This window comes from Giraffa tippelskirchi, chromosome 1, assembly GCF_054371585.1.
Source record: "Giraffa tippelskirchi isolate mGirTip1 chromosome 1, T2T-mGirTip1v1.2.pri, whole genome shotgun sequence".
NCBI lineage: Eukaryota > Metazoa > Chordata > Mammalia > Artiodactyla > Giraffidae > Giraffa > Giraffa tippelskirchi.
In genome coordinates this window covers 91,291,429-91,317,029 of record NC_137275.1, presented here as the reverse complement: position 1 = coordinate 91,317,029, position 25,601 = coordinate 91,291,429, and the positions used below count along the sequence as shown (strand labels likewise).

Genomic DNA, 25,601 nt, shown 5'->3' with positions numbered 1-25,601 from the left:
CCATTTTTATTTGCTTAAAAATACCAGTAAGAGAGAAAACCAGCCACCCACAGATTGGGAGAATTTTATCTTCAATGTATATTACCAGCTAACATCTTGTATCAAGAATAGAAATATAGTCAAACAACTCAATAGAAAAGGAAACTAATCTTAAAAGGGCATTTTACCAAAATAAAAAAGCTATCAAATGAGTTAAAAACATCTGAAAAGGAGCTCAGCTTCATTATCTGAGAAACGCATGTTAACTACTATGAAGTACAATCACACACACACACCAGTGGTTAAAGTTAAAAACAGATAAAATACTAACTTTTAGTGTAGATGTGGAACTACAGATTATACACTTCTTATGAGCGTAAATCAATACAATCACTTTGAAAAATATTTACCACTATCCACTAAAATTTAACCACAATTTACTCTATGACCAAAATTCTACTCCTAAGTAGTAACATGGACAGCCTTTGATAGCAAGTATTCTTACAAAGAATTTTACATTTTGAAATGATTTTTATGCTAGACCTTGTATATACTGACTTACCTAATGACAAAAAACATAATAGTATACTTTTATTGTGTATCCAAAAATAAAACCTACAATAAAATGTTAAAACAATCATAACTGAACCTTACCAATATCACAACAATACAAAACAACAAACAGCATATATATACTCAGTCCAAATATACAAAATGTTCATAGCAACAGTATTTGTAATAGCCTATAACTAAAAAGAACATAAATGTCCATCAAAAGTAGAATACCTATGAAAATGAATAAATTACTGTCACATATAAATGCTAAATGCATTAATATAAATAAATCTCATTAGTGAATGAAGCTACATTCAAAAGAAGATATACTGTATGCCAATTTCAGTTTTATTAAGCTCCAAGTCAGGTAAAATTAATTTATGGTATTAGAAGTTAGAGCTAGCTAACTTCAGGATGAAGGATGGAAGTAGTGACAGGCATAACTACCTCCTGGTAGCTTCCCTGGTAGCTCAGGTTGTCAAGAATCTGTCTGCAAAGCAGGAGATGCAGGTTTGATCCCTTGGTCAGGAAGATCTGGAGAAGGGAATAACTACCCACTCCAGTTTTCTTGCCTAAAGAACCCCATGGACAGAGGAGCCTGGCAGGCTACAGTCCATGGGGTCATAAAGTCAGACACAACTGAGAAACTAACACACACATAACTAATTAACTATACTTTTCTGTATGTCACATTTCAATAAAAAAATCAATTAAAAATAAAGTTACAATGTCTTAATTAGTTTTTCTTGAAGGAGGGGTTCCTACTGTCTGATCAGTTCAGTTTAGTCCCTCAGTCGTGTCCGAATCTTTGCGACCCCATGGACTGCAGCACACCAGGCCTCCCTGCCCAACACCAACTCCCGGAGTCTACTCAAACTCATGTCCATTGAGTCAGTGATGCCATCCAACCATGTCATCCTCTGTTGTCCCCTCTCCTCCTGCCTGCAGATACTGTCTAATAATGTTCTTTTTTTAATTTTCATTTAAGTGGTAATTCTGTCTTTTTTCACTTTTTGATAATTCTATACTTACAAAACTGTACTTTTCTGTGTCATATTTCAATAAAAAAACCAATTTAAAAAAAGTTGTAATGTTTTAATTAGTTTTTGCTTCAGAGCACTGACAAACATTTATTTTACCTAATACTTGAGGCAAGTATGCAAGTTATTTGCATGCTTTAAAAATTGAGACTGAGCTATTTTAGTTTACTTATTATACAGTGCTAAATAAAATTATTTTTTTAAATAAAGGAATGGATTTTTATATTTTTTGTGTGTGCATATATGAGAGAAATAAAGTGACAGAGATGCACAGAGAGAGACAGAAGAGAAAGACAGAGTTCTCTTCCTAATTGTGTGGCAATTTAAAATTATCAGATATTTTAAAAGGTTTTGCCCCAGTTATCAAAGTTAAATTAGTTTTCAGAGACAAATGACTTAATTTCAACAACTTTTGGAAAAACATGGAATTTAATGCCATTAGAGGAATTTGGGGGGGGATTCCCTTGTGGCTCAGACAGTAAAAAATCTGCCTGTAATGAGGGAGACCCTGGTTCAATCCTTAGGTCAGGAAGATCCCTTGGAGAAGGAAATGGCAATCCACTCCAGTATTCTTGCCTAGAGAATTCCATGAACAGAGGAGCCTGGCAGGCTACAGTCCATGGGGTCGCAGAGTCGGACAAGACTGAACAACTACACTTTCACTTTCATTGGAATTTTTCAGAATGAAATGTTGTGCAAAGATTAAATTTGATCACCAATAACTCATTTTAAAATGATCAATATCAGATGTACACATTTTAAGGAAACAAAGGTACAACTCAAGTCGACTAATTAGGAATTATTAAAAAAAAAAAAAGTACATGAGTCGTAGAACTCAGTTTCACTAAGTCCAAGCCTTTCACCACAGAAATGAGGAAAAAGACATAAGGTAGTAGAAATTAATAACCAGTGTTATCTTATTATTTAGAGATTTTGGGTTCCAATGCTCCTCACATCTAGAACACTGTTTGTTCCTGTTCCTCACTGGGCCTCTCAACATGCCTGTACTGTAATATACCTGTGGTTAGAAAACAAAAAAATTCCAATGAGCCTCTACTTGATACTAGATAAGAGTTTCAACAACCCTACCTCCTGCTCCCGGCAAACACACACACAAATACATGTGCTGTGATACTCTGAACCTAACCCAAGATTATATTTCCCTATATGACAAATCACCACATTAGCTATAGATTATGTTCAAAACAAATAAGTGAATTAATAAAGTGACAATTTACTTTAAAGGAAGATTCAAAAGCATCTCGTCATAGTGATTGAGAAAAAAATGTCCCTGAAATCTGTCATGAGAATATCTATCCAATTTCCAAAATCAATAAATGCAGGTTATTTGTTTATAACTCTTTAAATTTTGTATTCAAAAGATAAGATGTTAAGTTGAATTGCATTTATCAGAGATTACTGAACAATTTTCTCAAGTATAGAATATCACTTCCTCAGTTTTAATGACTTATGTCTAGGGCAAAAAAACTTTTATTGTAGGCTTAAATATAATTTCAATCAAGTCATTATTACTTTCATGCCATGTAGATGGCTCACAGTCCCTTAAAATGATTTTTATTTTAGTGTTGAATTATTTCATTCAACAAATATTTTTGATGAACTATGATGTGGTTGTGTCTGGTGGTGAAAGCAAAGTCCAGTGTTATAGAGAAAAATATTGCATAGGAACCTGAAATCTTAGGTCCATGATCAGGGTAAATTGAATGTGGTCAAACAGGAGATGGCAAGAGTGAATATCGACATTATAGAAATCAGTGAACTAAAACGGACAGGAATGGGTGAATTTAATTCAGATGACCAACACATCTACTACCGTAGACAAGAATCCCTTAAAAGGAATGGAGTAGCCCTCATAGTCAACAAGAGTCCAAAATGCAGTACTTGGTTGCAATCTCAAAAATGACAGTATGATCTGTTTGCTTCCAAAGAAAACCATTCAACATCACAGTAATTCAAGTCTATGTCCCAACCACTAATGCCGAAGAGGATGAAGTTTAATGATTCTGTGAAGACCTACAAGATCTCCTAGAACTAACACCAAAAAAAGATGTCCTTTTCATCATAGGGGCCTGGAATGCAAAAGTAGGAATTCAAGAGATACCTAGAGTAACAGGCAAGTTTTGGCCTTGGAGAACAAAATGAAGCAGGGCAAAAGCTAACAAGAGTTTTGCCAAGAGAATGCACTGGTCATAGGATACCCTCTTCCAACAACACAAGAGAAGCCTCTACACATAGACATCACCAGATGGTCAATACTGAAATCAGGTTGATTATATTCTTTGCAGCTGAAGATGGAGAAGCTCTACACAGTCAGCAAAAACAACACCTGGAGCTGACTGTGGCTCAGATCATCAGCTCCTTATTACAAAATTCAGGCTCAAATTGAAGAAAGTAGGGAAAACCATTAGGCCATTCAGGTATGACCCAAATAAAATCTTTTATGATTATACTGTGGAAGTGATGAACATATTCAAGGGAGTAGATCTGGTAGACAGAGTGCCTGAAGAACTGTGGACAGAGGTTCATAACATTATCCAGAAGGTGGTGATCAAAACCACTCACAAGAAAAACAAATGCAAAAAGGCAGAGCTTGTCTGAAGAGGCCTTACATATACCTGAGGAAATAAGAGAAGCAAAAGGCAAAGTAGAAAGAAAGAAAGAAAGGGAAAGATATACCCAACTAAATGCAGAGTTCCACAGAATACCAAGTAGAGATAAGAAAACTTTCTTAAGTGAAAAAGGCAAGGAAAGAGAGGAAAACAACAGAATGGGAAAGACTAGAGATCTCTTTAACAAAATTGGAGATACCAAGGGAACATTTCATGCAAAGATGGGCACAATAAAGGACAAAAACGCCAAGGACCTAACAGAAGCAAAAGATATTAAGAAGAGGTTGCAAGAACACAGAATAACTGTACAAAAAAGTTCTTAATGACACAGATAACCATGATGGCATGATCATTCACCTAGAGCCAAACATCCTGGAATGAGAAAGTCAAGTGGCCCTTAGGAAGCATCACTATGAACAAAGCTAGTGGAGGTGATGGAATTCCAGTTGTGCTATTTCAAATTCTAAAAGCTGGTGATGTTAAAGTGCTGCACTCAATATGACAGCAAATTGGAAAACACAGTAGTGGCCTCAGGACTGGAAAAGCTCCCAAATCACTGCAGACCATGACTGTAGCCATGAAATTAAAAGATGCTTGCTCCTTGGAAGAAAAATTATGACAAACCTAGGCAGTATATTGAAAAGCAGAGGCATCACTTTGTTGACAAAGATCCATATAGTTAAAGCTATGGCTTTTCTAGTAGTTATGTACAGATATAAGAGCTGGACCATAAAGAAGGCTGAGCACTGAAGAATTGATGCTTTCGAAGTATGGTGCTTAAGAAGACTCTTAAGAGTCCCTTGGACAGCAAGGAGATCAAACCAGTGAATCCTAAAGGAAATCAACCTGAATATTCATTGGAAGGACTGGTACTGAAGCTGAAGCTCCAATATTTTGCCACCTGATGCAAAGAACTGATTCATTGGAAAAGACCCTGATGCTGGAAAGATTGAAGGCAAGAGGAAAAGAGGGTGACAGAGGATGAGACGGTTGAGTGGTATCACCGACTTGATGGACATGAGTTTGAGCAAGATCTGGGGGTCGGTGATGGACAGGGAAGCCTGGCATGCTGCAGCTCATAGTGTCTCAACGAGTCGGACATGACTTAGCAACTGAACAACAACAACAGATCAGTATGCCATTTTTTTAATGAACACTTCATTTGCTCCTCTAACATTTCTCAACCACTATTTGAGATTTATAATCCCTCTAGCCGGTTATATATAAAGTCTGACAATAAGACCAGTCAGCGATTATCAAGCAACTAAGATTATTCCAAAAATTATGTCATCTAAGTGATGGAATATTCTAATATTTTGGTTTATTCACCTTTTTATAGCACTTCTCCAGGTAGATAGCAGTGGTGTATAAAATTCACTGATCCTATCAAACAACTTTGAAATCAGTTTTAATAAATTTTCATAAAAAATGACTACTGTGTTCAAGGTAATATCACATATCCACATGGTAAGTAAATTTTTCTTATACATTTTTATTGTATTATCAGAATACATGGGCCTTGAGAATATTTTGTATTTATGCTCCATGTTAAAATTTTTTTGAAGTGTTGCAGTGATCATGCTTATCTTCCCTCCCTTTTTTTTTAACCTTGTAGAAATATATAGAATGTGAAATTAGTTTCTTGAAGTATTTGAAACATATTGCTTTTCTTATAGCAGAAGGTTTTCATCTCTTGAAAGTATTCCCTTGATATTTTCCGTATCTGAAATGGACATACTAAACTCAAAATGCATTGAAAAAATAATACAACTAAACTCATTATTTGTTGTTATTCAGTCACTAAGTTGTGTGTGACTCTTTGTGACCCCATGAACTGCAGTCTACCAGGCTCCTCTGTATATGGAACTTATTTCTAAATATCAGTCATATGCACTGCATCTACTTGGAAAGTTAAGAAAGTCCTGCTAACATCCTTGATTTTTTCCCTAATTTCACCATTTAATTATTCTAAATTATATGTCAAGGTACAGATTTGCAAAATACAGGCACTGGAAGATTATTTCTTAAATGGTCAAAAACTTTGTGTTGTGAGCATATAATTTATCATAATTTATTTTTGTGAATATACACAAAGATATGCATTAGCATCAAGATGCTGGTTTCCAGAGTACAGCAAGTTTTACAATGTTGGTATTTATGTACATTTTTCCTAGATACAAAAGTTACCCAAATTTGAAAACGTAACCCACTACTCAGTTATCATTAACTAATGTGTTTTTGATATTCGTGTTTCATAATAGATTTCAAACCACTGAAAAAAATACCAAACGAAGAGCTTTCTTTTATTGAAAATAGTTGCAGGAGATGCAAAGATTCATGAAAAGTTCTAGAAGACAGGCTAAAGACTAAAATGGTACAGAATTTACAGCATTACTATATCAGAGTTTTAGGATAATTATGAATTTTCAGTTTTTAAATTTGATTTGCATGACAATAATCCATAACAATAACTCTCTGGTCATTTTAATACATGCATTATGAAGCTGTTCAAAATATATTTCAAAAAAAAGTATTTCATGCTTAAATCTATATTTTAACTAAAAGAATTATAAAAATAAAAATAATGATGAATAATATAATAGAAAGACTATGGGACAAGGGGATAAATTACACAAGTACTGTTAAAAAATAAAATTCAACTAAGCAAATTTGCAGATTTAATTGACTTTTTTAAGCAATTTATGAATCTGGTAGCACTTCATCTAGCAAGTAGAGAAATACTCTAAGGAGCTGTACAAACCAAAGATTTTTATAAGTGGAAATAAGCTGGAACAAGGAAATGATTATGAAAGAGAAAAGAAGTGTTTCAGGCCAGGTCATCTTCTTTTAGGGGGAAGGGAACTGCAATGGTCTTATTATGTAGACTACTTCATTAGTGCTAATCAGGAAACTTCAGGCTGTTGGCTTAAATGTCACATTCCTGGGAGAGGATAAGACTGCAGTTAGGCCTTGGTTGGGTTTCTCTGGTGGCTCAGTGGTAAAGAACCCAACTGCCAAGATAGGAGATGTGGGTTCGATCCCTGGGTGGGGAAGAACCCCTGGAGAAGGAAATGGCAACCCACTCTAGTATTTTTGCCTGGGAAATTCCATGGCTAGAAGGAGCCTAGTAGGCTACAGTCCATGGGGCTGCAAAAGAATTGGACATGGCCAATTTAACAACTAAACAACAACAACAATTTGCTGTCCTGAGGATAAGTGACTTCATTTAGGGAATTTTTTAAAAAACAAAACAAACAGTAAACAATTTGTTCCTCTCTGCCTAACTTAGAGACCTGATTACAAATAATAATAATAAGGCAGTTGTACCACTCTCAGCTACCACTCTGTAGTTCTTACACTTTTCACTAATACTCCATGTGATATTCCCAGGTCACCACTTCAGGTTCACAAGTTTCAATTTCATCATTCTCTGTTCCTTCTATGATACTCTAGTATTAGGGAGATCATTTGCTTGGTATTTTTAAAGCTTTGAGAGAATATAACACATCAGGGAGATTTTAAGCAGAATAATTTCCAGTATTTGGAATGTACTTCAGAGCCATAGGGATTCCCTGGTGGCTCAGACGGTAAAGCACCTGCCCGAAATGTGGGAGACCTGGGTTCGATCCCTGGGTTGGGAAGATCCCCTGGAGAAGGAAATGGCAACCCACTCCAGTACTCTTGCCTAGAAAATTCCATGGATGGAGGAGCCTAGTGGGCTACAGTCCATAGGGTCACAAAGAGTCGGACACGACTGAGCGACTTCACTTTCACTTTCAGAGCCATAGTCCCCAAGACCCAAACCAATCTAAAAAGACACCACTGAAGGAATCACCTTTTAATAAAGCCAAGTGGCTTGCTCAATGATCTTATATAACTGAGTTTCAACTTCCCTGGAAGTGCCAATTCAGGTACAACAGATGGTGATGGCCACAGCACAGATACCTCTTTGTTCTGCTAAAAGATAATCAAGGGTCATTTTTTATCAAAAAAAAAAATAATAATAATCTTGGCCAGAGAGTCTAAAAACAGTCTTTGTTAGGCAACTGTTGTCTTAACAGCAAAATCTACAATGTCTCCAAGAATTAAGGACAGGTTTCCTATTGAAACAGGAGACAAAGGGCACAAACCTTCAAAAGAATGATAGAGCCTTTGAATAAGACATAAACTAGCTAGAATCAACTAAGTCCAAGATGGCAGAAGATTTGACTTCCAGTAGACATTGAGACTTGTGCGTTCATTATAATATATTAGCATATTCTAAACAATATAAACACAGCTGTCATAACAGTTCTGAGGCTCACCATCAAAGGTCAAAAAGGGGGCAATGTTCCAGGAAATCTCTGCCCCTTCTCCAAAACAGTTATAATAATCCTCCCACTCATTCACCTATGAAATTACCCAGCCCATAAAAACTAACCACCCCTTATTTTGGGGCATCTGACATTCTGAGATGACCCACACTCTGTGGAGTATGTTTCTCTCCATGGCCACTCTCACTTTTTCAGATAGACTGCATTCTATCAAAAGAATGTGTATCTCTCTGAATAAAACCACTTCTTACCTATCACTTTGTCTCTTACTGAATTCTTTCTGCACTTCAGTAAATAACTTGAGCTTCAGTAAACCAGGCATGTGATTTCAATGAAAAGACAGTAGGTTGAAGTCCCAGTGTGGATTTTGGCTCAGTTCCAGTTCCAGCCTATGGGTTCAAGTCCAAACCTGAGTTGTGCAGGTTCCACTATTATATACTCATATATACTCACTTCTAACCAGGAAATGGATCTATTCACAGTTATTGCTGTATTTACCCATTCATTCAGGTCATCTTCTTTTGGGCAAAAAGGAAAAGCAGAGGTCTTATTACACATATTACCTCACAAGTGCTGATGAGGAAATTTCAGACTGTTTTAAGGCCACATTTCTGGGAGAGGTTGAAACTGCAATTCTGCAAATAAGTCTCATTTACCTGGGGGTAAAAGACTCTATCTGAGCCCTTTGTTTCTTGTCCTTTTCTTCTTATTTTTTTAAAAGATCTAACAAATTAATAAAACTATTTAAGCTTCAGTTTACTAATTTATAAAATAAACAATGCTAATACCTGCTGTGCTATCCTCACAGGGTAATTACTCTGAAGATAAATGCATCCATTTACTATGAAAGCACTTGATGAATTATAAAGTATATTAAGTCAGAGACTGGAAGACATCTGTCCAATTACATGAGAAAGCCTTCAGCCTATAAAGAAATAAATTACTAGTGTGACATCTTCCTTGGCAGTGAAATTTCTCCCCTTGGACTCTCTCTAATGGCTCAATTTTAGAGGACTGGACAGAACTCGATGGGAAAACACAGAACCAATTTGACCTGTTTTAAGGATGATAGAGGCTGCACGGCACAGCCTCCTTTTTTTTTTTTTTTGGCAGAAGAAAGCCTACATTGGTGCCCTGGAGAAAGCAACTCCATGATCCACAGAAGACCCCAGACTCCCACAAGCTCAGATAAACTGGGATTTCAGAAAAAATGGTCATGGCCAGATTAGCACTGGGTTACTGAGGAGAATACACATCTCACTTCTAAGGCTGCTTTCTCTCCTAGGTTGTGCTTATTAGCACTAACATTTTCTCTCCTCAGCTCTTCTCCCCACTTTCTCCTCATTTATTCCAAATGCAGACAGCTTGTCAAAACTGCAGATACTAGCCAAAATATTTACTTCATTTTGGACCCAGGGTTCGAGTTTTTAAATTAATATTTACTTTGGCCCACACTTCAATTTTGTTTATACTTTTCTCTGACAATCTAAGTCCTATTTGAAGAGAGTCACGTTCAAGGCAGAATCTGAGCTGGCCTCCAAGAATAATGGGAATGAAATCTGACATCAGCAATAATCAGATATGCTATGTGAAGGGTTTGAGGACAGCCCCTCAGAGTTAATTCCTAAGAACTTCTTTATTAAATGCATTGACATAGATGGATAGTGAAAGCTGAAGAGTTTTTCTTCCTATTTCCCTTTCTTTTTTAAACTTGATCTTTTGATAGATGGATCTACAAGGGGAATTTTATAAGAAATTTAGAAAGAGAGTTGGAATCTCAAAGATATTTACCTACAGAGCTTTATGCATATGTGCTCAGATTTGTCCAACTCTTTGTTACCCAATGACTGTAGCCTATCAGGCTCCTCTGTCCATGGAATTTTCCAGGCAAAAATACTGGACTGGGTTCTCATTTCCTTCTCCAGGGGGATCTTCCCGACCCAGGGATCAAATCCATGTCTCCGTGTCACTTGCAGTGGCAGGCAGATTTTTTACTGCTGAACCACTAGGGAAGCCCTTTATGAATGAGATCACTAATAAAAAAAAATATGAACTTATTATAAAGTATTTAGAAGAATATGACAGAGTTTGGGGAGTTTCATAACAATAGTGTTTTGCATGGTACCCATTAAAGAGTGTTGCCTTTAGAGGTAAAAGAGCACATTCTGGAGAGTCTTCATAATAAGATGCTCTAATTTTCAAAGAACTCTCAACCTGTTAATCAAGCAAATATATAAAAGGTGAATTTAACCTTAATACATCTGTAGTATTAAAATTATTACTGATATGCTGCTTTTTGCTTTGTCTATTAAAGGGAAAAATATTTCTCTTACTGCAATCATGGCCAGTTGCATCTCCATTTGTTTAGAGCAACAGTTAAATTGGACCAGAGAGGTACAAAATTCGCAAATTAAATATTCTTAAGAATATTTGGTACTATCTTTGCAACTGTTCTGCAAGTATAACATTGTTTCAAATTAAAAATGTTTAAATGTACCAGATATTGCATTTAACAAATAACTACTATTTCCCCAAACTTCATACACTTTTTTTCTACCAATTTGTTTCATCTTATATCATCTCTCTCTCTCTTTTATTCTTTGTTCAGGAAATTAGTTCTTTTTTTTTTTAATTGGAAGATAATTGCTTTACAGTATTGTGTTGGCTATTGCAATTATTTTAATAATTCATTCTAATCCTTAAGAATCAGTCAGTCAGTTCAGTTGCTCAGGCGTATCCAACTCTTTGCAACCCCACGACTGCAGCATGCCAGTCTTCCCTATCTATTACCAACTCCTGGAGCTTGCTCAAACTCATGTGCATGATTCTTAAGAATATCTCCCTTCAAAGACTCTATTTACACACATTTTTACTTGTAGAACTTACTGACCCCAACATACAGCATAGGAGTTATATATATATCAGGAATGAAAACTACTTCTGTCTTTCTCCACTTTAATTTCTAGTTACCTTTCCTTAAAAAGAAACCCTTCTCATTCCACCAATGAGAGTTTATATTTCATTATCCTCTCCTTTTCTAAATATTTTTTCCCAATGCCAAGTTCTTTAATTGAAACTTCACACACAATTTTATATTTCTTAGAACTTTTCCCTAATCCCCCCATTGAGTTTAATAATCATGTATTTCCTAGTCTGGATCTGCACTACCTAATAAGGTAGGCATGGCTCCATATAACAATTGAGCACTTGAAATAAGGCTAGTCCAACAGAGGTATTGTACGGTATTCATATCAGTTTGGACATGATATGAAAAGCAATGTAAAATATCTTAATCTTAATACTTATTACATTTTGAACTAGTAATATCGTTATCTTAGATTAAATAAAGTATGACCTTAAAGTTAAGATCTATTTCTTTTCACATTTCTAATGTGGCTATTAGAATATTTAAAATTACAAATATTGCTTGCATTATATCTTTGTGGGACAGTATTTCTCTAAGATACTTATTTTCCTCCTTCACTTCCTAAACATATTAGACAGGATTGACCATTTTCTTTCTGCCCGTACTGATCTTAGTATGAATGCTCTGAAGACTCTTGGTCTCTTCTCTACTTTTCTTCTTACCCTTTGTCAGCCTCTGACTCCTCTCAACATCCAACAGTCAGGATCAACTCTCTTCAATTTATACATCTGCTTCCTTAGAGAGGACGTTTTTTCTAAGCTGTTTTGTTTTGCTTTGCTTTTGATTCTTCAACTATTTGTAGCTAAAGATACCCAAATCTCTGCTGGAATTTCAGCTTACATCCCATAGGATTGCTTCATTTCTCTGGGAATTTCCTTAGGTCGCTTCTACTAGTGAACTCTATATGGAAACCAAAACTTCAAGTACCTAATTCTGAATGCATTAACCTTCCTGCCAAGTTCTGAAGTCACCACTTGCTCTCACCCAGAGATTCCTATGGGTTATTTTTCTAAATTTTTTCCTTCCACCAGAGTCTAGTCTTGAATTCCTAGTACCTGTCCGAGTCAACAGCTTATTGTACAGTCCATTCTTTAGAGAGAAGGATGTTCACTAAAAATTGTTTTTTTAAGTAAATTGATCTGATCTAAATGGATAAAGGTTTTTCCTGGTGGTGGTGGTGGTGGCTAAGGAAAAAGATTTTCCTTTTCTTCTTTTCCTTACCTGATGAGGATATTTTTAATACTATCTTTCCTAAAATCTTATGTATCTGGATTCTTTCTAATTTCATTATTTAACACATCACCAAAAGGTGAAATTTACACACTTACTTTTCTGACCAGGCTATCTGCCTCTTCATGGTTGTCTAACAGTTATTTTGCATCCAAGACATGCTGCACAAAGAATTTGAGATTCTACTTATATTTCACATGTGTACCATTTAATTTTGTAATATTGATACTTCATCTTTATCCTGACTAGAGCTATAATCTGTTTCTGACATTATTCCTTCTTGTTTTTCCCTATTTGCTTCCCTATACTTATAGTCACTAGACTGATATCAAGAATTGTACAAGGTACAAGATTCTATCCTTTTAATTTCTGTTTCATGGACAATGGCAGAAAATGGTAGACTGCTATGTCAGAGAAAAAAGATTTTTATTACTCAGAGCTTCATTTTCATTTATGCTTTTCTGCATGTCTCACAAGTCCCACAGACAAGGACAATGCTGATGGCCCTAAATGATGCAGATATGCTCAATGGGTTGCATTATAGGAGAAGAATGTTGGACTTCAGGATTTACTGTTTTTATTGTGAGCAAAAGTAAGTCTACTCTTTGTGCAGAGGAAGGTGTTACCTTATCCTTCAGGGTTGTTTGCTGCAAAGACAACTCCAAGAGATAACCCAGATAAAGAATAGTCAAGGTCTTGCATTTCTGAGACACTCAGAATGTTCAAGGATGCTCAGTGACCATGGCTGGTTTCTCCCAACAAGTAACCATATATTACTGGACTTTCTATAGGCCTACAATTATATTAGCTATAGGTGATGAAAACTATGTATGGGGCTTGTCTGGTGGCACTAGCAGTGAAGAACCTGCCTGCCAATGCAGGAGACATAAGAGACATGGGTTCAATCCCTGGATTGGGAAGATCCTCTGGAGGAGGGAATGGCTACCCACTCCAGTATTCTTGCCCGGAGAATTTCACGGACAGAGGAGTCTGGTGGGCTACAGTCCATGGGTGGCAAAGAGTTAGACACGACTGAAGCAACTTAGCACACACAGAATGAGAGCTATAAATCCAATACAGCCTGCTTTTAAAAACAAATAACTCTTTCAAAGAGGTAAGATAAGCTTTCATGATACAGTTCGAAAGAAGTAATCAATATTTAAGTTGTGAGGTAAAAATAATACTGTCATAAAATATTTAGGGGTAACAAGTGGGATCTTAAAGCATTTATTTTCTTCCTACATTTGACATTTGAGTTGTTCAGAATTATCTCTGTATTTTCAAAAACTACATATTTTTACAAAGTGAAATACATGCATGTAACTACCTTACAGATCAAGAAACTGAACACAAAATGTACCCCAGAAAACTCATGATCCTTCCTGATGAGAACTGAGATCTTTACGCTATTGAATCTGCCAATCCATAAACTTGACATTTCTCTCAATTTATTCATTTCTCTCACTAACATTTTATAGGCTTCTGTTTATAAATGTTACAAATGTTTGCATTCCTTCTTTGTTTTTACATTTTTTGAAGCTATGCCTCAGGTAAACTCAAAGTTAGAATTACTACCTTCTGGTGAACTGGCCTTCTATCATTAATAAATGTTATTCTTTCCTATGCCATATCCCTTTGAAGCAGAGCATGAAATAAGGATTCTTGTGCAAGTGATCTATTGGGAGTACTTTCTGGAGAAATCTTCAAGGAAGAAAGACACAGAATTGCAAAGGAAGAAGAGCCAAGCAAAGATTTAGGTTCAGCTGCAGCCTAACCTTAGCCAGATACCACAGTACTCTGGGGAAGAAGGAATACCTAAACCTGTCTGCTTGAGGGAGTTTGGGATTTTTATATCTCCTGTGAATTATTAGCTGCATTTGTTAAGAATTGCAGATCACATACTATGTGTCTCTTCCACAATTAAAAATATATATATACTGGCTGTGGCTCACCGCCTGGGGAGAGTATAACTCCCCTGCATCTCTGGGTAACATGGTTCTGGTATTTCTCCAGAAAAGGAGGTAGCTGTGAGCTAGTAGCAGCCAATACCCACAGGAACAGTAGCCCTGCAATGGGATGTATTGGGAGCTGACAATATACAGGAAAACCTTCCAGTCTACCAGCACTCTCTTCACTGTGTAACCTATGCTATTAAATCCATCCATTAAGCTCTTTTTGTCACTGCAGGTATTTTTCAGTTCTAGCATTATAATTGTTTTCTTATGTCTTAGTTCTTTTGTGTAATTTATCATCTTTTCTTCTACTTTCCTGAAAATAATAATTTATTATTATGTATCTGATAACCCTAGTACCTTCACCACACCTTACTCCCCAGGGCAGGGAGTGGCAGCAGGAACCAGGAAGTATCTGCTGAGCTGGAGCTACATCCTGTGTCCTAGCTGCCAGGCTACAAGGCTGCCTAGGGGAAGAGGAGCAGATGAAGAACAGCACCCTATCTCCCAGGCCCTTTCCTTTGGCCCAATGAGAGGTCACTGGGAAAGGGAACGGGCCTAAGGCAACATCAAGAATCAGTGATGTCTACAAGATGGCTGAGTAGAAGGACGTGCACTCATCTTCTCCTGCGAGAACTCCAAAATTAGAATTCGCTGCAGAACAATCATGGACAGGAGAATATCTAGACAAAAGTCCATCTAGTCAAAGCTATGGTTTTTCCAGTAGTCATGTATGGATGTGAGAGTTGGACTATAAAGAAAGCTGACTGCCAAAGAATTGATGCTTTTGAACTATAGTGTTGGAGAAGACTCCTGAGAGTCCCTTGGACTGCCGGGAGATCAAACCAGTCCATTCTAAAGGAAATCAGTCCCGGGTATTCATTGGAAGGACTTATGTTGAAGCTGAAACTCCAATATTTTGGCTACCTGATGAGAAGAGTGGACTCATTGGAAAAGACCCTGATGCTGGGAAAGATTGAAGGCAGGAGGAGAAGGGGACGACAGGGGATCAGATGGTTGGATGTCATCACCGACGTGACGGACATGAGTTTGAGCAAGTTCCAGGAGTTGGTGATGGATAGGGAAGCCTGGCGTGCTGCAGTCCTTGGGGTTACAAAGAATCGGACATGACAGCAATTGATCTGAACTGAACTAGTACCTTCTTTCACTGTGGGTGTCTTCCTATTGCCTCTTTTCCTCTTCATTGTATTTTGAGATTTGTTGGTAAATTTTTTATTGAAGATAAAACATTGTGCATGGGAACTAATAGGTGTGCAGGGCGATGTTATCTTCCCACGTAGTGAATTCACTCTCTGCATTGGAAGGCACCCAGGAAAGTGACACAGCACCCCAGTCTAACCAAGTGCCAAGCTGACTGGTGTTAGGCACTATCTCTAGTTAGCCCCAGTCTACCTTTGCAGTACCTCCTAGGACATATTCTCTAGGTTTGCAAATAAGAGCCTTGAGAGCTCCTCCCCCTTGAATTATCCTGAATTAGAACTTCTGCTTTTCCAGGATAATTATACAGCAAAAAAAAAAAAAAAAAGACAAGCTCAGTTTTGCCTTTCAGCTACTTTCTGCTTGACTTTTAGCCTCCCTTTCTGTGGAGCTTAAAAATTAGCAAATGTCTTGAGGGAGAAACTAGTGATGAGTGTTGGGCTCACTCCAGACCCCTATTCCCTCAGGCCCTGTTGCCTTGGTAGCCTCATTCCAGTTTTGGTCTCTCCAGGGCCATAACATTGCTGAAAATCCTTCTGGCTTTTCTGCTTCTAAGCAGCCATGTTCTGCCCCGTTTTTTGGTCTCTACTGCTTTTTGAGTTAACAAATGACCTGAAAGAGAAAATGTACTCAGAATCTCCAGAAAGATTTTAATTTTTAATTTTTGCTGCCTAAGCCAACTTCTGATGTCTCAAAAAATGACACACATACAGTATCATCTATATGTACATATGACATTATATATACTATCTATCTATCTAATCTATAGCTTTTCTACTGATTTTGGGTAGCATAGTTGGTCTGCTACAAGCAACACAATCATACTTACGGCAGCAGTCATCTTAACAAGTGTTTTCAGACTTCAATCTTAAAAGACAGTTTTTGCCATTCACTAAGCAACTAGTTTTACTGATCATCTACCTTGTTGAAAATTCTGATCCAGGTGCTGGTAAAATAAGGAAATGAATAAGATAAAATCTATGCTCTCAGTAGGATCTTTTCTGGGCTCATTTAGAAGCCTCAACATATAGTTTTCCAATAAATTTTCATTATTTCCACCTTAATGACAATACTCCTCCCACCCATCTCTCCATCTTGAAGTCATTCCAAGGCTATTCTATTCTATTGGTGGATGTAAGAAATGAAACTAACATCGATGGAATGTTAGATGCTTTTTATGTTTATCACTGTCAATCTTTTATGTTAAAATTTTTATTCCTGTGAAGTAACTAAGTAACCGAGCCTATTGAGTTTTTTTTTTTTAATAGACAGTACGTGAAAGATCACACACATAACTAAATTGAAGAAATATTATGCAAACTTAAGTCTATCTGACTCCAAAGCCTCTGTCTTTCTGTGACTCAGTATTTTCTCTATATGGCATCTGCCTTGGATAAATTTGTCTATAATCTCTCAAAAAGCACAAAGCTCACTAGAAATCATGTGAACAAGAAAAGATTTCTTATTATTTAATTTTGATATTCACTTCTTCTGTACCTAATTTATTAGATGGGTTGCATGACTCCTATTTGGCCCTCTACTTTTCTCTACTCAAACTAGCCTTTACTTCAACTCTAGGATTTTTAAATGTATGTTTCATTAGTCAAAGCTCTGGTTTTTCTAGTAGTCATGTATAGATGTGAGAGTTGGACCATAAAGAAGGCTGAGCACTGAAGAGTTGATGCTTTTGAACTATGGTGTTGGAGAAGACTCTTGAGAATGCCTTGGACAGCAAGGAGATCCAACCAGTCCATCCTAAAGGAGATCAGTCCTGGGTGTTCACTGGAAGGACTGATGTTGAAGCTGAAACTCCAATACTTTGGCCATCTGATGTGAAGAACCAACTCATGGGAAAAGACTCTGATGCTGGGAAAGATTAAGGGCAAGAGGAGAAGGGGGTGACAGAGGATGAGATGGTTGGATGGTATCACTGACTCAATGGACATGAATTTCAGAAAACTCAGGGAGATAGTAAAGGACAGGGAAGCCTGGCTTGCTGCAGTTCGTGGGGTCGCAAAGAGTTGAACATGACTTAGCAACTAAACAATAACAACAACAACAGTCTGCATTAATGAATAACTATAAAATATTTCCCTATTTTACCATGTCCATTGAACTATAAATGCCTTGAGAGTAGAGACTGACATCATGTTACATCAAGCATAAGACCTAAGTCAAATAAGCCCTCAAAAAATAATCAGTGATATAAACTCATCAAATAATATTTGTCTTCCTCAATTGAAAATTTATATCCAATATTATTCTTTTGCAATTAATCAAGAGCATGTGTGTGAAGACTTGAAGAGCAGTTCTCCATGTTAACTCCTTTCTGGTATTGCTGGCTTGTGTGGTTGTTTCTAGAAGCAAACAGGTGAATAAAATTATTTCTCCAGACTCTTTTCAGACTTCCTCAGGAATCTACGCTCTAATGTCTCTCACATTAGCACCTATAACCGAGTTCCTGGTTAACAGAGAGTTAAAACACGTCCCTCACACCTGGTTCCTGTCCAGCCTGTAAGAGCAATTACACGTCTGGAGCCAAAGATAACAACCAAAGTTGGACAGACTCAATTCTTCCAACACTGAAATATTTCTTTTCCTCCAAGATAGTCCCTGATATTATCTCCATCCTCTTTTCACTGGAAATGTCAAAGCCACCAGCAGAGTATTAGGAAATAAAACGGATGTACTGTCTGACTCTATAGCATATTTACAACATAAGGTTGTCAGTATTTTCAGAAATACTTAGAATCTTAGGAAAACAGTATTAGGTGGTCTGTTTAAAAATGAGACCCAAAGAGTCTCTTGTATGTTTATCTACCAGGAGGGTGAATTATTTTGTGTGATATATAAATATAAGAAAGAGATAGTAAAAGTTCTATTTCCTATAGATGAAGAAATGCCATTCTTAAGAAATTACTGTAAACATTTTGGGGTGTGATATTTGTAGTATTATGTTTGGGAAAAAATGTCTTAATCTATCAGATATATGTAATGAAGCATTTACACATGAATAATGTGATTCTAGTATTTGCTTTAAAATAATTGATAACAAAAAGAACACAAAAATGACAGGCTGTTTATGACTGTTCAAGCTAAGAGAGGGTAAGTTGTCAATTGTGCTACTTTCTCTACTTTTGTGTATATTTTAAATATTCCAAAATATAAAGTGTAAAAAAGCAACCTAAATGTCCATCAACAGAGGAATGGATAAAGAAGATGTAGTACTTATATCTAATGGAATATTACTCAGTCATAAAAAGGAATGAAATTATGTCATTTGTAAAGACATGGATGGACCTAGAGACTGTCATACAGGGTAAAGTCAAAAACAGAAAAATAATGTATATGAACACATATATGTAGAATCCAGAAAAAATGGTATAGATGCTCTTATTTGTGAAACAGAAATAGAGATGCAGATGTGAGAACAAACATAGGAACATCAAGAAGGGAAGGAAGGGTAGGATGAATTAGGAGACTGGGATTGACATTTATACACTATGGATACAACGTATAAAATAAATACCTAATGAAAACCTACTGTAGAGCTCAGGGAACTCTATTCAGTGCTCTGTGGTAATCTAAATGGGAAGGAAATTAAAAAAAAAAAAGAGGGGATATATGTATATACAAGGGTGATCCACTTTGCTGCAAAGTAGACACTAACACAACATTGTAAAGCAACTGTAATTCAATAAAAATTAAAAAAAAGAAAAAAGTTTCTCCTCTCATGACAAAAAGAAAAAAAACTAGTTTGATAACTAAAAGATAAAACTGAGATATATAAACTGAACAGTTTTCTAATTTTTTCCTAAATAGCAATAATTAGCTTACATATTTTTTATTAACCTGATGAATTATTATATCAAATCATAAAACACAATCTTTGAGAATTCTTTACAGTCTCAAAGCTAGATGGAAAGGATGAGAGGAATGTAAAATAATTTAACTAGTTTCCTCTGCAACATTTTCTTGTATGAAAGGAGCACCTCCCACCCCCACACTATTTCTTTCCGAAGGCTTCTGTCATCAGAGGTTTCCTCCAAACTACTGCTAGTTCCCATTTTCTGTCCCTCAATCTGTGTCTTCAATCTTTGTTTGTCAAGTCAGGATCCATCTTAGCAACTGATCCATCTATAAATATAAACTCTTAGCAGCATTTATTTGAACCAGTAACTCAAGAAGAAATACAAAAGTGGCTTGCTTCTCCTAAATAGATGTCTTCTGCTACATAATATCTATCTACTACTTCATATTGACCTCACTGCTTGATTGGCCTTTGGTTTTCTCTATTACATTCCTTTCTGTTAGCAACTGTCTACTGACTTCAGCCTTCTGCTTGGGCTTCAACTCTGGACAAACTGCATGGCTCAAAACTCCTTTCCAGATTCCTGGCATTCAACTCTACAGCCCATTCTGGCACTTGTCCTTCAGCAAATGTTGCCAGTTTGGTACTCCTGGTCCTGACTCATCTCTGTGATTGCACATCTCTCTTGAGATTATATTTTCAGAAAGAGGAGATGGAGTTTCACTGAATGCAATTCATCATATTTTGTGTATAACAGTCAGTCTGATGTGGGTTTTTCACATAAAAAGATCGTAAACATACACACCACATACTTGCAGGCACATACATAATTTTCTATTTTGTGCCATTTGATAACAGTGAAATTAGACCATACATTGACACCAAAGACACTTTCACAATATGTGAAGTTCTCTGGGCCTCAAGTGTATATCACTACCAAGTCAACTGAGACAAATTCAGTTTTTCCAAATGAATCCAGAAATGACCTGTTTCATATCAGCCTCCTCTAAAGACTACAGCCAATAGGGAGGGAAAAGGTTCAAAAATAGAGTATTTCTTGTCAACACAAAATAAATGTATATAGTATATAATTTCTTTAAAAAGTGTTTATATGTCTTAATAAATGATTTAAAGCATAATATACTACTGTAATGTTTGTAAAAAATAAAGACTATTTACATGTTGCAAATAAACTCACTTTTGAGTTTCTATTTTACATAAACTTTTAAAAACGAAAAGATTTTCAATGAAAGAGGTATAAGGAATAGACATTAGAGAGCATAATACAAGACAACAAACAGTAAAACAAAATATACTGAATTATGACACTATAAACTGATTAAGCATCATCTATTAAAATATTTCAAATAGATCAAAGCACAGAAACAAAGTATTACATCTATTTTTGAAAGTGATATTGGCTTACAAGTTTCCGACATGTAGGAGATTCTTGTCAGTTTTGGTTGCCCAGCATCCAATTCCCCTTTCAAACAAAATGACAGCTTCCTTCCTCACTCCCCAGTAAACTTGTACAGTTGGGTACTATCTTGTGGGATTTAAATACTGAAATCATGATGCAAGGATAGGACAAAAATCTGCACCTCGTTCAATTCAGTGGCAGAGCTCTGTCAGTGTTGCCATAGATCTCATCCTAGAGTCTGTGCTTCTTGGCACTCAAGAATTCTTGGTTTCAACCCATTTTTCAACTCAATCCTGTGCCTTCCAACAAGTCTATAAATTCCCTTAGGTTTTCAACAAGTTCATTTATTGCTAAAGTTAGTCAAAATCAGTTTCATTTGTTTACAAAGAAACAGTGGGGTGTAAGAGAAATAATATCATACAGGTACACATATACACATATTTGGATGTGAGAGTTGGACCATAAAGAAGGCTGAGCACCAAAGAATTGATGCTTCAAATTGTGATGCTGTAGAAGACTCTTGAGAGGCCCTTGGACTGCAAAGAAATCATATTAGTCAATCCTAAAGGAAATCAACCATGAACATTAATTGGAAGGACCAATGCTGAAGTTCCAATACTTTGGCCATCTGATGTAGAGAGTCCACTCTTTGGAAAAGACCCTGATGCTGGAAAAGATTGAAGGCCAAAGGAGAAGAGGGTGGCAGAGAATGATATGGTTAGACAGCATCACTGACTCAAAGGACAAAGGAGCCTGGTGTGCTGCTGTCCATGAGGTCACAAAGAGTCAGCATGACTTAGCAACTGAACAATGGCAATATATAAATAAACACAAAGAGACAGAGCTGAACACACACACACACACACACACACACACACACACACACATATATTGTATTCCAGGATTGAAACTTTGAAGGCCTATCAGAAAATAGCCAATAGAAAATATTCACTTAGTATCACCTAAAACAATGTCTCAGTGGCACCATAAAACATTTTGAAGAGCATGAGGAATTAAAGTACCCTGTGGTAGGGTGGATGTTTTCCATGACATTGGAAAAGAATGCCAAGCTTAAAATCCCAAATTATCAATACTACCTTAAAGAATGAACTGATAACCAGGAAATAGTAGAAATTCAACTGATTCTACAGTCCAGTCATATAAAACTTAATTCTTTGCTTGCGACCATAGGACAATAATCACTAAGACTGGACTTTGGCTACTTAAAAGGGGAAACTGAATGGAAGGAATGACTCACCCATCTGTCCATGTCTTCTCCTATGAAGCACCCTCCACGGACTTCCGTTGCCTAAGGAAGTTCTCATTCCTTGGAAGTTGCCCTTCCTTCCTGGCTTAAAAAAAAAAACACAAAAGTCATTATTTCCTTGCCTGAAGAACCTCCCTTTAAGAGGTAGTTAATAAATCCTCTCATGCTGTAGCCCATTGTTATTAGACCAGTAACTAGAACCAGACTGCAAAATGCCCCAGGTTATCATGTGTAGGATTGAACTTGTGTAGAAAAGATTAACAAACCAAAAAAAAAAAAAAAAAAAAAGGCAAGAATTTGCTGATTAATACTGTCAGAAGCTTTTATTTTGAACTTTCATAGTACATGACCAAGGAAGGCAAAATTAAATTTAGATTGGTCTGCATTTGTCAAAATCAATATGCTTACCAGAAAATATATTTACAACATGCCACCTGAAACACCTAGCATGTTCCTAAATTTTATTAGTATATTTAATGACCCCAAACCCAACATTGACACTCTAAAGGAATCTGACATGCCAGAAGTCCTTGGACATAATAAAGACAGAATTCAAAGGCTTTCAGAAATAGGAAAAATAAAGCTTTGCTGCTACCATTCATGAATATGTCCTTGTTTTCTCTCTGAGAAACTATGCTCAGAGACTGAGAATATCTTTGCCAATAACTTATTTAATGCAGGTTCACTGTGGGAATTATAATTTGTAATAATAATACTTCACAAGCCAACAGCATTCGGGATAATATCTCTTATTAGGCCAATAAAGAAATAACATATTTCAAACCAATGAGAGATTAATTACACTATTGTTCCAGGCAGAGGGGAGGTGAAAGAAATAAAGTCCAAATTTAGTTGAGGTGTACAGTTCTACAAGTTGGTTTTTGAAAGAGTCAACTTAGGCAACCAAGAGCTGATGTCCACTTGCCAGTGCAAATCAAAAGTCTCTTGTTACTAGAGCATGATGTTAGCGGAATGAAGGTGCTGGCACTGGCAGGCAAGGTGGTCTGCTCTGAAGGTCATTACTCCAAGAACCATTACACAGCTTTGTCGCTACCTATGAGGAGCAGCCTTGCCAAGGCAGGAATAGATGCCTCTTCTTTTTCCTGAGACTTCTGCACAGTTCAACACCACTGCCTACTAACAGTAGCCTGATCACATGGGAGCAAGTCTCTCAAAATCTTCAAAGAGCTACTCAGATCAGCAAAGAGCAGCCTTGCCCAGACCAAACACTCTCAATAAAAGTCCTCACAAATTCTTGGTATTATCCATTACATCACAGTTGAGTCTCCATATGTTCACACTGACCAGCATAGTAATTTTACTGACATCATTCTGACACAGCCTCCCCAACACGAGTTCTCCCTTAGATAAAAACAACTTCAGTTAAGCATGAACAAGTAGATCAGAACAATTTCACTTAGTAATAAAAAGTGGATATGCAATCATAACAAACCAATATACAACATTCGATTTTTTTCCTTAACTTCATCCTTAAAGAGAGGTTTAAAAAGATAACAAACAAAAACTCCCTTTACTAAAATACTGTGATATATATCAGTATAGGAACCATCAGTGTCTGTAAGTCACATTGACTCCTCTCCCCAAGCTCAGAATTATTATGAAAAGCTAGTTAAAACAGGCTCCACAATCTCAATGAGAATTGAAAAAAAAAAAAAAAACAGCCCTACAGAGGTAGAGCCTAGGTCATTACACCAGAAGGAAAGTATCTGAGATGACTGTAATAGCTAGCAGTAATTCAAATGGTTTGATCTGCATAAGTTCCTGGTGATGGTTAATTAATTATGAAGTCCCAGAGAACAAATTACATATGTAAAATATGAAGGTTTTACCTGATTTGTATGACAAAAATACAGTTCAGAATTATTAATTTGAAAAAAAAAAAGAGAAATTCAATCTGAGAACAGAGGATTGATATTACAAAGAAGAAGGTAAAAACAACAAAAAATAAGTTGGCATTGATCCTTTTCTGGCCATAGGAAAATTTGTGAATATTGGCAACCAATGAAATTAGATTTTAATAATTAAAAGAGACTATTTACAGAAGAGAAACTCTGAATGCCCAATAAATATACACCTAGATAATCAATCTCACTTGTAATTAGGAAAGTGCAAGGTAAAACAAAACTAAGCTAGTTTGGTATATGTCAGAAAAGTCTGACAATACTAAAGTCTGCACTCTGTTTTATGCTGTAAATTTATAATGCTAAAAGTACATTTTTCCCTAGTACCTAGAAATCCTACTTGTAGGTACATCGAGAATTATATGTTGCAAAAGACATATATAAGAATGTTCATTGTAACATATAGAGTTTTATCTACCTGGTTTACTTTTGAACTCTCAACTCCAGGACCATGACTAGCAGGTAGCAGCTGCTCAGAAATACTGTCAAATACATGAATAGTTATTCAAGAATTAACAGATATCAATTAAATATTCTAGTTCATGTGAAAATATAAATTTGCAATGAGTAATGGAAGGCTTCTTGTATATCTTATATAATAATAATAGGTAGCATTATAGAGTGCTTGCTATTTCCCAGACAGTTTTAAGTCTCATTTAACAGTCACTCACTCACCCAAGAATCTCACATTATTTTTGTTTTCAGAAAGATTAAGTACTTCGGCTTCTGAAGCACATGTGGTCCACAGAGATATTTTGGCAGTCAGCTCAATACAATTAAAAAATTTTGAATGCATTGTTCAATGCATTAAGATGGACAAAATGGCAGCAGTTCATAATACATTCAACCACCACCACTCAGCAAATTTCACTTGCCAGTTTGAGTGGGTTTTTTGTCACCTGCCTCATCCCTGAAAGCATTTAAATTAGTTACCCATGCCATAACAAGTTAATGTAATTATTACTTCTTTCTACTCACATGGTAATAATTTTCCAGCTTTCTGCAAGTGGGTGAGTGACTACATATAGTGTTCCCTAGTGGAATAGAAGCAGGGGAACTATCCAATTTTCTGTGTGTCCCTGAGGGAGCCAATTAAGTAGTTTTCAATATGGGGGTAAGGGGTTCCAGAGGTCAACCTGAATTGGGTGTGATAAAATTTCAGACATTTGTTAAGCATGTCAAATAGATTAGTAGAGCAAAACAGCTAAAGATTTTGTTTGGAAGCTGGTGAACCTTATAGAAATAAGATATTCCTAAAGGAAGGTGAAGTAAATACTCACCAAACTGGTCTAAGAACAATACTTTGTCATAAACACAATGGGATGATTTTGAGTTTAG

At 36.3% G+C, this 25,601-nt stretch overlaps 1 protein-coding gene across 2 annotated transcripts in view; it reads right to left on the bottom strand.

The window, feature by feature from the left end:
* LOC145503943 (uncharacterized) overlaps positions 1-25,601 on the bottom strand; it is a 359,220-nt gene that overhangs the window by 208,695 nt on the left and 124,924 nt on the right. The window contains exon 2 of one of the 2 annotated variants that reach the window (XR_014051945.1): positions 22,333-22,426. Coding sequence is in view for 1 of the 2 variants with exons in the window: in XM_081484737.1 (XP_081340863.1) it covers positions 21,081-21,093 (13 nt within the window). In the remaining variant the exon portion in view is untranslated. Of the gene's footprint in view, positions 1-21,080; positions 21,820-22,332; positions 22,427-25,601 lie in introns of those variants that run through there. The other variant, XM_081484737.1, reaches the window with a different exon arrangement.